We start from the raw sequence: 14,116 nt of genomic DNA, 5'->3' as shown, positions 1-14,116 counted from the left end.
AATATAAAACCAACTTTACCCAAGTCCCTGGTACTAGTATTGAACTACAAGAAGCAAGACAGTTGCAAGCCTTTGATTAGAGTTATGTAAAGCTTTTGATGGGACAGTTAGGTCCTAGAGATGTGGTGACAACACCTGCCCAATTAGATTTTTTTGTCATGGGGCCCAAAATTCCTAGCCTGGTAATACCAGACTCTGCTACTTCACTTTGCTTCGTAGACAGAGTCTGGAATGGCATAATAGAGAAGTGTTTTCTCTCTCGCTAGGGGACGCTTGTCTGAAGTTTAAAATCATTGGTTACCCGTAAGCCAATCAGATACGTTTAGTTATGACGTATGTTATGGGCCTGTACAGTCGCATCGAAGCACAGACATCATGCATCTAACTCAAATCTATGATTGAACTTCCACTGTAAACCTGTTGTAAACACATGATGATGTGAGCGAAATACCGGAGTGAACATGGCTGTAAACGACTTTTGCAGATTATGCGAAGTTAATGCATCCCGAAGTTTGCATCCCGTGTCTCGTTTCCCATTTCCGCGGTCGTTTCGGTTTTCGATTTCTCTAACCTACAATGTAAAACTCGGCGCTTAGCATCTACGTCACGGCTCTCAGCCCGCCCTCTGTTCGTTGATTGGCCCGGCTGTTTCCAGACCGGTGGCAAACACAAAGCTATGACGCTGTATCAGACTGAGTACAGAAGCGAAATGAAATTGAGCGGAAGTAGGAAGTCTGACGTAGTCAGGCTACAAAATTCCTGGCGGCGCCCCTGAACTTAGACAAAGATATGACAAGCCGTCTTGTAGGCTAAGTAAGATAAATAACATAAGGCTATTTAGTTTGTTTAATATAAGTAGAACATAATAGAACATAAAATTAAATAAAATTAATTTGACCTTCAATGGGGTTGGGCGCCGCACCCTAATATAATGAATTTGTCAACCTTAAAACAAACTCAAAATGATTATACATTTGTAGATGTGCCTCAGCAGTAAACAAATGAACTTTGTTCTTACCTTGATGTGCATCATTCAGATAAGGGTGAGAAATAATCCAGACCATCATGTAGCCAATATAAAGGAAACATTTTTTTAACGAGAGCGTCTGAAACATTTTGTCAGTTATAGCTGCTTTTCTTTAATGGCGTTTAGCACAGCTGCAGCATCCTCGCATCTCAACTAGCGGCACACGACAATCTCCATTTCCTCCTCCTCTCCTCCTCCTCCTCCTCCTCCTCTTCTTCTTCTTCTTCTTCTTCTTTTTTTAACGGCGGTTGGCATCCAGCTTAATGGTGCATTACCGCCACCTTCTGTTCCGGAGTGTGGATCAGTCAGTAGGTTTACAGTATAATCTATAATATCCAGGGAGAGGAGAAGAGAAAAAGAAAAGAAAAGAAAAAAAAAAAAAAAAGGGGAGGGAAACCCTTTATATCCTATAATAAAGCCCAGTATCCTTTAAAAAAAAACAACAATTCTCTCACCTGTGCTCTGTCATTCATACTAAGTACTGTTTTTAAAGTGAGTTTCTGCACCCCTTTCTCTTTAAATCTGTTATCCATTATCCCCCTCTCCCTCTGATATTTCCTACAATGTAGAATTACATGTTCCACCGATTCCTCTTCCTGACATTCCTCACACATACCCGTCTGATGTTTCCCCACCATTCTTAATGTTTTATTTAGAGCACCGTGTCTCCACCTCCTACCTTATTTACTTTAATACTCTTTTGGATATAGTATAAATGTCTCCCTTTCTCCTCACTATCCCACATTTCTTGCCATTTTTGGTAAATTTTTTCCCAGATTATACATTTTACTTCTGCTTTACTGATTCTTATTTGCATTTCTACATTTTCCTTCTTTAATGCCTTCTTTGCAACCTTGTCCACTTTTTCATTGCCCTCCACTCCTATGTGCGCCGGAACCCAAAAAAATGTAACCAGTCCACCTTGGTGTGTTATTCTTGTAACTGAATAGAGAATTTCAAATAAAATATCCTGTCGACTTGAATGGAACGATATTAAACTAACTAGAGCTGAAGCTGAGTCTGAACATATTATGACTTTGTTAATTTTTGCTTTTTCCACCCAATGTAAAGCAACTAAAATTGCCACCATCTCCACTGTACATACTGCTAAATTATTAGATGTTCTTCTATTGATTTCAATTCCTCTTGCTGGAACCACCACACCCATTCCTGTTACCCCTGTTTCAGGGTTCTTAGTGCCATCTGTATATATTTGAGTAAAGTTTTTATATACTTTAGTAATATAACCATTAAACACCCCAACCAGATCAGCACTTTCTTCTTTCCTTTTCACCTCTAACAAATACCAATCTACCTCTGGACATCTCATCTTCCATGGGGCTATGACTGGATGTACTATTGAAGAGCTGATTTTCATATCAGATACCCCAAGCTCTTTTGCTGTTTTGTTCCCCAAATAACCAAAGTTGTCCTTTTTACTTCCCTCTTTCCTCCAGCATTCCTTCAACACTTCTTTTGTGGGGTGCGAGTCATTATGCCCCTGCAAGTTAACCCAGTAGTTTGCTATTATATGCCATCTCCTCAGTTCCAATGGCATCTCTCCTACCTCTACCTGAATAGCTGAGACAGGCGATGTCTTAAAAGCTCCACTACACAATCTCAACGCCTGAGCCTGGATCACATCCAAATGTTTCAAATGGGATCTAGCTGCTGAAGAATACACTATACTGCCATAATCCACCGTAGATCTTATCAGGGCCACATAAATTCTTTTCAGTGCTTGGCAACTTGCCCCCCATTCTCTACCAGTCAAGCATCTCATTACATTTATTACTTTTTTACTTTTTTCCACTATTCTTCTTATATGATCTGCCCATGTTAAATGGGAATCAAAAAGAACCCCCAAGAATTTGAATGTTCCTACTCTTTCTATTTCTTTCCCACACATATATTTCTTCAGGAGGTGGCTCCCACTCCTTCACCACCTCTCTCAAAGACATCTGCGGCTGAACGGCTCATCGGACTCTTCCAGGTTGGACGTTCACTGGAGAGGTATGTGGAGGAGTTCGTTGAGCTCGCTTATTTGTCAGACTGGTCAGAAGCTCGTTTAATCGCCCTGTTTTTGGATGGACTGGACAAGGACACAATCCGTTTTTGTGAACCTGACGATTATGTTTCCTTAACTGATTCTATAAATTTAATTTTGTATTTGAATGGCTCCAAATTCGTTGTCCAAGAGGTTCAGGATTTTAAGTGTTCCTCTCGTCCAGTCCTTCCGGAAACACGGACGGCCTGGCCAGTCTGTCAAGCTCCGTCTTCCTCCTCATACCCCTCCAGTGAATGGCCTTCCTGTGTCACGCTGGGCCCACACTCCTCCGCTGTGTCCAGAAGGCGGAGGAGGAAGAGAAGATCTGCTCCAGTCTCCACGGAGCCCTTTCCAGACCCCGCTGAGCCCACTCCAGTGCCAGTGGGGGTTTTAATTGTTTATGAGGGGATGGATTGGACCCCTCTAAACGCCGCCGAGCCTGCCGCTCCAGCAGCCGCCGTGCCCTCTGCTCCAGCCGCCGCTGCCGAGCCCGCTCCAGTAGCTGCCAACGAGCCAGCATCTCCAGTCTCCGCCGCCGAGCCAGCATCTCCAGTCTCCGCCGCCGAGCCAGCATCTCCAGTCTCCGCCGCCGAGCCAGCATCTCCAATTTCAGCCGCCGAGCCAGCGTCTCCAGTCTCCGCCGCCGAGCTAGCATCTCCAGTCTCAGCCGCCGAGCCAGCGTCTCCAGTCTCAGCCGCCGAGCCAGCGTCTCCAGTCTCAGCCGCCGAGCCAGCGTCTCCAGTCTCAGCCGCCGAGCCAGCGTCTCCAGTCTCAGCCGCCGAGCCAGCGTCTCCAGACTCCGCCGCCGAGCCAGCGTCTCCAGTCTCAGCCGCCGAGCCAGCGTCTCCAGTCTCAGCCGCCGAGCCAGCGTCTCCAGTCTCAGCCGCCGAGCCAGCGTCTCCAGACTCTGCCGCCGAGCCAGCGTCTCCAGTCTCAGCCGCCGAGCCAGCGTCTCCAGACTCCGCCGCCGAGCCAGCGTCTCCAGTCTCAGCCGCCGAGCCCTCCACTCCTGCCTCAGCCGCCGAGCCAGCATCTCCAGTCTCAGCTGCCCAGCCAGCGTCTCCAGTCTCAGCCGCCGAGCCAGCGTCTCCAGACTCCACCGCCGAGCCAACGTCTCCAGTCTCAGCCGCCGAGCCAGCGTCTCCAGTCTCAGCCGCCGAGCCAGCGTCTCCAGTCTCAGCCGCCGAGCCAACGTCTCCAGTCTCAGCCGCCGAGCCCTCCACTCCTGCCTCAGCCGCCGAGCCAGCGTCTCCAGTCTCCGCCGCCGAGCCAGCGTCTCCAGTCTCAGCCGCCGAGCCAGCGTCTCCAGTCTCAGCCGCCGAGCCAGCGTCTCCAGTCTCAGCCGCCGAGCCAGCGTCTCCAGTCTCAGCCGCCGAGCCAGCGTCTCCAGTCTCAGCCGCCGAGCCAGCGTCTCCAGTCTCAGCCGCCGAGCCAGCGTCTCCAGACTCTGCCGCCGAGCCAGCGTCTCCAGTTTCAGCCGCCGAGCCAGCGTCTCCAGACTCCGCCGCCGAGCCAGCGTCTCCAGTCTCAGCCGCCGAGCCTCCACTCCTGCCTCAGCCGCCGAGCCAGCATCTCCAGTCTCAGCTGCCCAGCCAGCGTCTCCAGTCTCAGCCGCCGAGCCAGCGTCTCCAGACTCCACCGCCGAGCCAACGTCTCCAGTCTCAGCCGCCGAGCCAGCGTCTCCAGTCTCAGCCGCCGAGCCAGCGTCTCCAGTCTCAGCCGCCGAGCCAACGTCTCCAGTCTCAGCCGCCGAGCCCTCCACTCCTGCCTCAGCCGCCGAGCCAGCGTCTCCAGTCTCCGCCGCCGAGCCAGCGTCTCCAGTCTCAGCCGCCGAGCCAGCGTCTCCAGTCTCAGCCGCCGAGCCCTCCACTCCTGCCTCAGCCGCCGAGCCAGCATCTCCAGTCTCAGCTGCCCAGCCAGCGTCTCCAGTCTCAGCCGCCGAGCCAGCGTCTCCAGACTCCACCGCCGAGCCAACGTCTCCAGTCTCAGCCGCCGAGCCAGCGTCTCCAGTCTCAGCCGCCGAGCCAGCGTCTCCAGACTCCACCGCCGAGCCAACGTCTCCAGTCTCAGCCGCCGAGCCCTCCACTCCTGCCTCAGCCGCCGAGCCAGCGTCTCCAGTCTCCGCCGCCGAGCCAGCGTCTCCAGTCTCAGCCGCCGAGCCAGCGTCTCCAGTCTCAGCCGCCGAGCCAGCGTCTCCAGTCTCAGCCGCCGAGCCAGCGTCTCCAGACTCTGCCGCCGAGCCAGCGTCTCCAGTCTCAGCCGCCGAGCCAGCGTCTCCAGACTCCGCCGCCGAGCCAGCGTCTCCAGTCTCAGCCGCCGAGCCCTCCACTCCTGCCTCAGCCGCCGAGCCAGCATCTCCAGTCTCAGCTGCCCAGCCAGCGTCTCCTGCCTCAGCCGCCGAGCCAGCATCTCCAGTCTCAGCCGCCGAGCCAGCATCTCCAGTCTCCGCCGCCGAGCCAGCGTCTCCAGTCTCAGCCGCCGAGCCCTCCACTCCTGCCTCAGCCGCCGAGCCAGCATCTCCAGTCTCAGCCGCCGAGCCAGCATCTCCAGTCTCCGCTGCCGAGCCAGCATCTCCAGTCTCAGCCGCCGAGCCAGCGTCTCCAGTCTCAGCCGCCGAGCCAGCATCTCCAGTCCCCGCTGCCGAGCCAGCATCTCCAGTCTCAGCCGCCGAGCCAGCGTCTCCAGTCTCCGCCGCCCAGCCAGCGTCTCCAGACTCCGCCGCCGAGCCAGCGTCTCCAGTCTCAGCCGCCAAGCCAGCGTCTCCAGTCTCAGCCGCCGAGCCAGCGTCTCCAGTCTCAGCCGCCGAGCCAGCGTCTCCAGTCTCCGCCGCCCAGCCAGCGTCTCCAGACTCCGCCGCCGAGCCAGCGTCTCCAGTCTCAGCCGCCGAGCCAGCGTCTCCAGTCTCAGCCGCCGAGCCAGCGTCTCCAGACTCCGCCGCCGAGCCAGCGTCTCCAGACTCCGCCGCCGAGCCAGCGTCTCCAGTCTCAGCCGCCGAGTCAGCGTCTCCAGTCTCAGCCGCCGAGCCCTCCGCTCCAGGTCTCCAGGGCGCCCACCCCCCCTCCCCGGTGTTTCATCTACGGCGTGAGGCCACGCCTACCGGGAGGGGGGGTAATGTCACAGATCCCTTGTTCCCCGGACTTCATTTCCCATGTTCCTCCTGTCCTCCACACCTGCACTCACTTCCCTCGTCATCTCCCCATCATCACAGACCATCATCACCTGGACTCCCTCGTCAGCACTCCCTATTTATATGGACTCACTCCCTTCACTCCTTGTCTGTTCTTATTTGTTATTTGATGTGTTTGGTTGCTGTTTCTCTCCGTTGTGTCAATAAATGCCCATTGTTTGTGGAAGTCCGTGAACGCCTCTTCTCTACAGCAACGACACGTAACAACTGTCAGCGGTGTGTTTTTTGTTTTTGTTTTTTTTTATAAATAAACTACCTTAAAACACATTTTCACATTATCACTAGTTTTATGCATAAACATAAATCACGAACACGTCAAGTATGTCAAGATCCAAACAAGAATTTAGCCTTCATCTCTGTTTATTATAAGAAATAAGAATACAGTTATTATAGGCTTTATTTAATAAAGTTGCATAATATATTTGGCTTTCTAATGCTTTGCCAATATTTGCCTAAAAAAATGTATGTAAATAAATTTTGACATAATTACTGTTTTACTGCTTAATAATAAACTTTATGGAATTTGGGAGAAATATAGTTAATTTACAGAATAAAACAACTCAAACTTATACCTACACAATAAAGTCAGGTAAACCGATCATCTTGAGGCGTTCTCTTAGTTTTTCCTTGTAATTTCAACATTTACTAATACAACATTATTAAAATCAAAAGTTGTATTTGTTAATGTTCATTAATGCACTATGAACTAACATGAACATTCAATGAACTGTTGTATTTTTTATTAACTGTAATGTTAGCAAATATGAATAAATACTGTAACAAATATAACAAACAAGATCTTACTATAAAGAGCTACCATTTTCCTTATGGTCTCAGAGAACAAAAACATTACAAATCACTGTTTATTATGCACAACAAACCATTGATACACACACATTATATATTTATGGAAAAAAAACATCAATCAAAACACTGTTTTTTAAACATTTACATTTGTTCATTTAGCAGAGTCTTATGCATTGATGGTCAATCTACACCATCATTTTAATTCAGTAATATCCCAGAAGCCTTTGTTTTCCCTCGCTGTCAGTGTCCAATCACAGTCCACCTCCAGACAGGAAGTAGTTTTCTACTCCATGTTGTCTGTGATCAAGAGCACATAAAGCTCATGTGGAGAGTGTTTTAATGATTAATGCAGCTCATCATTTGTTATCAGTGTATGCCGACGGATATCAAAATGATTGACTGTTCTCCTCAAGAATGAAATACTGACTGCAGTGATGGTGGAGTCTGTGCTTTATACATGTGTGTCGTCCAGGCCTGTGATTTTCAATAAGTGTTCAGCGTTTGCTGGAGTTCAGAAGGTTTGACAGCGATCAGCAGCAGCTTCATTCATCACATTCTGATATAAAGTAAAACCAGTGATTCTCCAGCAGTTTAATAATTTTTGCAGCAATGCCATAAAAGAACCAGTTTTGGTTCCATAAAGAACCTTTCAGCGGGAAACCATTTTTTCTTTAATGTGAAGAACATTTTAATAATCTAAAGAACATTTTGTGGAATGGAAAGATGCATGGATGTTAAAGGAACCATCATTGCTGACACATTTATGCATCTATGCATTACATTCAAGCTATACATTTGGTTCATAGCAGTCAAACCACATAGACTTCCAACATCTCAAATCTTAGTGAGTTAGTTATTTATTTTTTATCAAATATGTGTTTCTGTATGAGCTGAGAGAAATGTCTGATATCAATGAAGATCTTCACCTAATCATCATGTTTCACCATTTGCACTACATGAACACACTCACAGTTAGTCAAGACTCATTTATTTCTCAATATTGACATTTAACACATGTTGTTCAAAGAGACATATTTACAGTATGCATCTGTCAGACACTTCGAGTCACCTGTACATTTGATCAATACATTTTTTATCTGGATGGAAATCAATCCCATGATCTGATCATGATTAGACAAAGTACAGGAACACTATGAGGGGAAATCTCCATCCCTACAGTGTTCCTGAAGCTCAGCTAATCATGACACAGCATGATGAAGCAAATTTTACTATTAAAACACACAAAGTCTCCTGACAGGATTTAAAACATGATCTGAAAGAAAGGATCTTGGTTGTTATATAAATTCAGCCTGAAGAGTTTAACCATGATCGCTGAAAGTTAAATCATAATCACAATAATGACACTTAACAGTAGATGACATAGTGCATTAATAACCAGAGAAGAGATGATTGTAATAATTCATAAAATACTTGTAAAATAACAGTGTTTTCAGTCTATTTAGTTTAGGATACTGATTTGACATTAATGTCACGATACTTAAAATAACAGCTGAGTTGTTAATTTATAGATATTGTTTACAGAGTTTTGGGTACAATGTAAAATAAAAGAAAACAACCGTAAAAGAATCAATTATTTTCTGTAAAATTAGGGTTTTTTTTGTTTGTTTTTATACAGTGTAAAGGTCATGCCTTTCCAATCTCCTAGAAACATCGCACAATCAATGTTTTATGATTTATGCATTATTTAGAACCATTTTACATACATAATATATATACATAACATATATACAAATGTCATATAATTATATGGCACTGTAATTATATACACAATAAATAAACAAAAATAAAATGCCAGTAAGTATTTGAAGACTGGAACGGTGTAACACAGTTCCACCACTTCGTAATCGTCGTCCTCGTCTGAAACAACAACAGAGAATTGTTACATGTAACACATATTATATGTTCTCGATCCTTTTAAATATTTAAGAAAATGTCAAATGTCAAATATCTGATACAGTGTCCTATTTCATCTAAACAAAGCAACATAATAAAAAGTGACCGTCATGATTCAGCATTTTTAGTTAAACAGTCACCAATTAGAAATGGATGAATGAATAAAAATAATGCCTTAAAGAAACTACATTTCTTGCCGAACAGAGATTGAACATAAGAATACTGTATTATCAGAATTAATCAAATTGAAAACCATTTAATTTCATATTGGTGTTCATAAACCACAAACCAACCTGCTCTGAGGCCTGAATACAGTCAAACTATCCAAATCAACTTCATACAGTATAAAAATATCTTTAAGACAAGAATATTTAAAAACAACAGATTAAACAGTAACATATTCAGAACTTACTGTTTGACCGTTTCTTTTTCTTGATCCACCAACCAATGATAACCAGAACTAGAAGTAGAAACGCTGCTGCTGCTGATGTTATATAAAGCCAGAAGAGTTCTGTTTCACAGTCAAAACATGATCCATCTGCAGAAAACAAACACTATGAACGTTTATTACATCAACATTATCACCTGCTGAACAGGGGATGAACACTTTTGGATATATCTATCTATCCATCTATCTATCTATTGTTACATTAAATCATGCTAGAAACATGGTAATCGGGCTAGAAATGTGCTAATCATGTTTACCCCATTTTACTGAAACTGGTTCAGTCAGACTGCTGTGAATGAGCAGACAGTCATAAGATCCTTCATGATTACAGTCGATCTTCACACTGATTCTCATCTGAAAGGATCCATCATCATTTGGTCTGATTCCTGATGTTTGATCCTCAAGGATGTTTCTGTACAATCTAATGTTCATCTGAACATCTCTGGGGTAGAAACCAGTGGCCAGACACGTCAGGACCAGATTACTGTGATCATCAGGAGCAGCTTTCCTCACAAGGAGGTGAACATCTGGAGAACCTGGAGAAGAAGGAAGCATAAAATCATAATGAAATTAACAGATAAATATATGCACAGAAATTGACTGTGTCTCAGTGGTTTCTGTGTAGTGAAAACAAATTGTATTCTTCATTTTATCAATAAAATTAATCATAAATGTATCTTCTGTGTTCCACATAAAGGAAACAACAAGGATAATAAAACAATGAAAAGGTAAATCAGGTAAATCAAGGTAAAGATTGTCTTGATAACTTTCTGTGTAACTTTAACTCATAAGTGTCAATCTGATGGCTGATATTATCTGCTGCATCAAGAACATTTCCTTAATGATTTTCAACTCAGAGACAAACACACACACACACACACACACACACACAGGAGTATATTAAAGTGATCTGATCAGAACTTACTCTTTTTTGTGTTGTTATACGTTGAGATCCAGTCAATGCAGTTCTTGAGGAAATACTTGAGGAACTTGTTTCGTTCTGTGTGAAGATCCCATTCCTCTTTAGTTTCTTTGGCTTTGGGGTTTTTATCAATCCACTTCATAGTTTCAGAATTAAAGGATATAAAATCCTCTCCATCAAATCCATATTCATCAAAGACAGTCAGATTCACTGTTCCATCAGGAAGTTTCTCCAGTTCACAGCCAATTATTCTCTGAAGAACATGAAGCTCTACAATCACAGAACAACACTCATGACAAACTTACAGTGAATATAATGTCTGATAATTGTTACGACCCGGCTCAAAGTCACAACATAAAGAGGACACTTGACAACATAAGTTTCAATAAAGAAAATATAAATTTATTTCAGGTTAATCAAATAATGTCTAGGGTCAAAATGTTAAAGAATAATAAAAGAAACAACAAATCAAATAACTGTTGGAAATGGGGTTTGTGGAGTTGTGGAAACAAATGGGAACACCAAAATATCAACCCACTCTTCAAACAAAGATAAAGGAACAAAAATGAGAGAGAGTGAACTCAATTCCATGAGCCTCTTAAATAGGAGTGCCACAGGTGCAGCCCATGATCAGCACTGGAGCCCTGCCCATCAAAGAGGAGCCTCTGTCCCTGCAATCTCTCAACATAAAAAAATAAAGGAAAAAGGGGCAGGGCTGTAACACCTCCACCCACAAAACGTTAAATAATCTCAAATTTAATGCATTGAATATTAAAGAGTCAACACAAAAAAAAAAGTAATAAATCAATGTATATAGCAAATATATATACCTACTTATCAAAATTGACACCTCCTAAAGTATCATGTTTACAAAAAGCAAATCCACAGGTAGAAACTGTTGTAAAGACAAAAGGCAGGAGCATAGTATGACGTTATCCACGAGACAGTGCATCAGCCAAAACATTCTCTTTTCCTTTAATGTGATGAATTTGTAGAGAATAAGTCTGCAAAAACAGACTCCATCTCAACAAACGCTGGTTATTGTTACCACTCTGCTGCAAAAAAACTAACGGATGATGATCAGTCATCACCTCAATTTGGTTGCCGCTACTCAAATAAACCTCGAAATGCTGAATTGCCAAAATTAATGCCAAAGCTTCCTTCTCAATTACAGAGTAATTTCTTTGATGGGAATTAAACTTTTTAGAAAAGAAGCAAACTGGATGTTCAATACCTTGAGCATCTTCCTGCAGAAGAACGGCTCCTGCACCAGTTTCACTTGCATCTACTGCCAGTTTGAAAGCCTTTTCAAAATTCGGCGCTGCCAAATGGGGGCAGCAACAGGGCCTTGGCATTATCAAATGCCTGTTGGCAACTATTTGACCACACAAAGTCAATTTTTGGACTTAAATCTGTAAGAGGACTCACTACAGTAGCAAAATTGGGACAAAAGGCACGATAATAGCCAGTCATACCCAAAAATCTCCTTAGATCCTTACGAGACTGAGGAACAGAGAATCGATCTATAGCTTCAACTTTAGCCCTCACAGTTCGTACTTGCCCCTGCCCCACAATTTTGCCCAAATAGGTAATGGTAGCCTTGGCAAACTCACACTTGGCTAGATTAACAGTCAGGTTAGCAGCCTACAAACGGTCTAAAAGAGCTTTAGCTGAGCTACTGACTACTCCAATCAGACTATACACCCTATCGTCCAGATAGGCTTCACAATTGTCTAACCCAGATATCACTTGGTTAACTAACCTCTGAAAGGTAGATGCGGCATTTTGCATTCCAAAAGCCATAACCCGGTATTCCCATAACCCATCTGGAGTCACAAACGCTGAAATCTCTTTGGCTCTGTCAGAGAGGGGAACCTGCCAGTAACCTTTTAAAAGGTCTAACTTGGTTACATACCTGGCAGATCCCACACGGTCAATGCAGTCATCCAATCGGGGCAAAGGATAAGAATCTACTTTGGTTAAAGCATTAACCTTACGAAAATTTGTACAGAACCTCATGGACCCATCAGACTTTGGCACCAAAATACAAGGAGAACTCCAGGCACTTTGGCTTGGTACGGCAATTCCATGTTCAACCATATAGGCAACTTCCTTACTCAACAGTGCACGCTTTTCAGGACCAACCCGGTAGGGATGTTGCTTCACGGGAGCAGCTCCTGAAACATCAATATCATGCACAACAAGATTAGTTTGGCTAGGCACATCTGGAAACAAGGGAACATAGGAACTAGGGGTGTAACGATACGCTCAGGTCACGATACGGTACGTATCTCGATACAGAGTTCACGATACGATACGTATCACGATATTTTGAACAAAATGAAACTGAAATTCAAACAAGATTTATTAAAAAAAACATGAACAAATTTCAATAATTTTCCTTGTTGTACATACAAGATCACATTTCAATAAAATAAATAAATATAAAATTTTAATAAAAACCTTCTGTATTCAAATTAACAGTTGAATAGGGCTGTCTGTCACTGAAAAAAAATGTTAAATTTAACATGAACTTAGAATTATGAATTATGAGTTCACATATCGCGTCTAAAAACGCGTGGAAGGCGCGGCCGCACCGCTTCTCCTTCTTGCGCTCCTGTGGCGTCGGTCGTTGCTATGCAACCATGAACTGAGCTCTCCAAGAGGATCAGGATGTTTCTGCAAAGGATAAATGATTTCTAGCCCTTGCATTAGTTTTACTACGAGATATATTGATGGAGATAAGATATAAAAACCACCATGAACAGCTATGATCAGCTATGATCAGCTGTTCGGCTGAGCTTTTGATGTTTTGTTACGGAAAGGCCATAGCTGATCGGTTGATTCTTGTCACACGACCTGCGGTGCGCTTGCGGCATTCTGAGAAGTTGAGAATTGCATGCGCGTCGCGACCGCGTTGATCCCATTATGAGCGCGCCTGCCGCCCGGCTACATTTGAAAATAATAACTGACTTGCACGCGGAAAAGACGCAATATGTGAACGGCCCCTAACTTAAAGCAAAGCATCGCAAGCGTCTTTTGCTTTTCTGTGAGAACAGCTGTTGCTGTGCACTGCGGTGAAAGAAAGCCACGACTTTTCTCACGCGACCATGCAAGAGACTGACATGAGAAACGTTTAAACCTGCTTGCAAGATTCAATGTGTGCCCGAAACACTTGAACTAGAGAGCTGATTGAGACACACCATCTACGATAAATCGTTACACCCCTAATACTTATAGTAATTTAAAAATGTGGTAGCATTGGATCTGGACAGGAAGGATAACTCTGGGAGTTGGAAGGGGTGTGTCGCGATTCTGCCTTCTCACATCGCAATACAGGTTCGTGGACATGCGTATCGCGATTTCGGTTTCATATCGCATATCGTTACAGCCCTAATAGGAACTAATCAGCTCTTCGAGAACAGACCTTTCAACCTGAGGTAAATAAGAAAGATGAGCCTCAAGATTAAAAAGAATTTCAGAATGATTCAATCGGGGTGCAGAAACCATCACTTCACAGAGTTCTTCTGAAATAACTGAAGCACAAGGTAACACCACATTATTAGTTAAATCAGAACTACCCTCTCTAACCAAAATACTCCTTCAGCATATTAATATGACAGAGACGATTTTTCTTTCGTCTGCCTGGAGTAGAAATGACATAGTCAAGATCACTAACCTTGCGTTCTACCGTGTAAGGCCCTGAAAAACGTGCCTGCAACGAAGAACCATGCACAGGAAGCAAAGCCAAAACTTGATCTCCT

General features: G+C 44.4%; 2 protein-coding genes across 2 annotated transcripts in view; both read right to left on the bottom strand.

Moving 5' to 3' along the window:
- The window catches only part of LOC125275884 (major histocompatibility complex class I-related gene protein-like), a 29,498-nt gene extending 28,294 nt beyond the window's left edge, over positions 1-1,204 (bottom strand). The window contains exon 1 of the mRNA XM_048203188.1: positions 1,019-1,204. Within this exon, the coding sequence (XP_048059145.1) occupies positions 1,019-1,115 (97 nt within the window). The 5' untranslated portion in view covers positions 1,116-1,204. The remainder of the gene's footprint in view (positions 1-1,018) is intronic.
- A 6,835-nt stretch (positions 1,205-8,039) lies between these two features.
- On the bottom strand, positions 8,040-11,640 carry LOC125275885 (RT1 class I histocompatibility antigen, AA alpha chain-like). The gene is made up of 4 exons (XM_048203189.1): positions 10,356-11,640; positions 9,688-9,966; positions 9,395-9,520; positions 8,040-8,946 (listed from the first exon to the last, which is right to left on the bottom strand). Exons 1-4 carry the CDS (start codon positions 10,492-10,494, stop codon positions 8,774-8,776), a joined length of 717 nt encoding a protein of 238 aa, XP_048059146.1. The 5' UTR covers positions 10,495-11,640; the 3' UTR covers positions 8,040-8,773.
- Between the last annotated feature and the right edge of the window lie 2,476 nt (positions 11,641-14,116).

Source organism: Megalobrama amblycephala, linkage group LG9, assembly GCF_018812025.1.
Source record: "Megalobrama amblycephala isolate DHTTF-2021 linkage group LG9, ASM1881202v1, whole genome shotgun sequence".
Taxonomy (NCBI): Eukaryota; Metazoa; Chordata; class Actinopteri; order Cypriniformes; family Xenocyprididae; genus Megalobrama; species Megalobrama amblycephala.
The sequence above is the reverse complement of the archived record's forward strand: the minus strand, read 5'-3'. Positions and strand labels throughout refer to the sequence as shown.

Excerpts from the sequence above, each read along its gene's own strand:
- LOC125275885 (XM_048203189.1), bottom strand. The coding sequence starts at position 10,494 with ATGAAGTGGATTGATAAAAACCCCAAAGCCAAAGAAACTAAAGAGGAA. Across the intron at positions 9,967-10,355 it reads GTATAACAACACAAAAAAGA|GTTCTCCAGATGTTCACCTC; the intron begins GTAAGTTCTGAT and ends CTTCTTCTCCAG. Across the intron at positions 9,521-9,687 it reads ACCAGTTTCAGTAAAATGGG|ATGGATCATGTTTTGACTGT; the intron begins GTAAACATGATT and ends TGTTTTCTGCAG.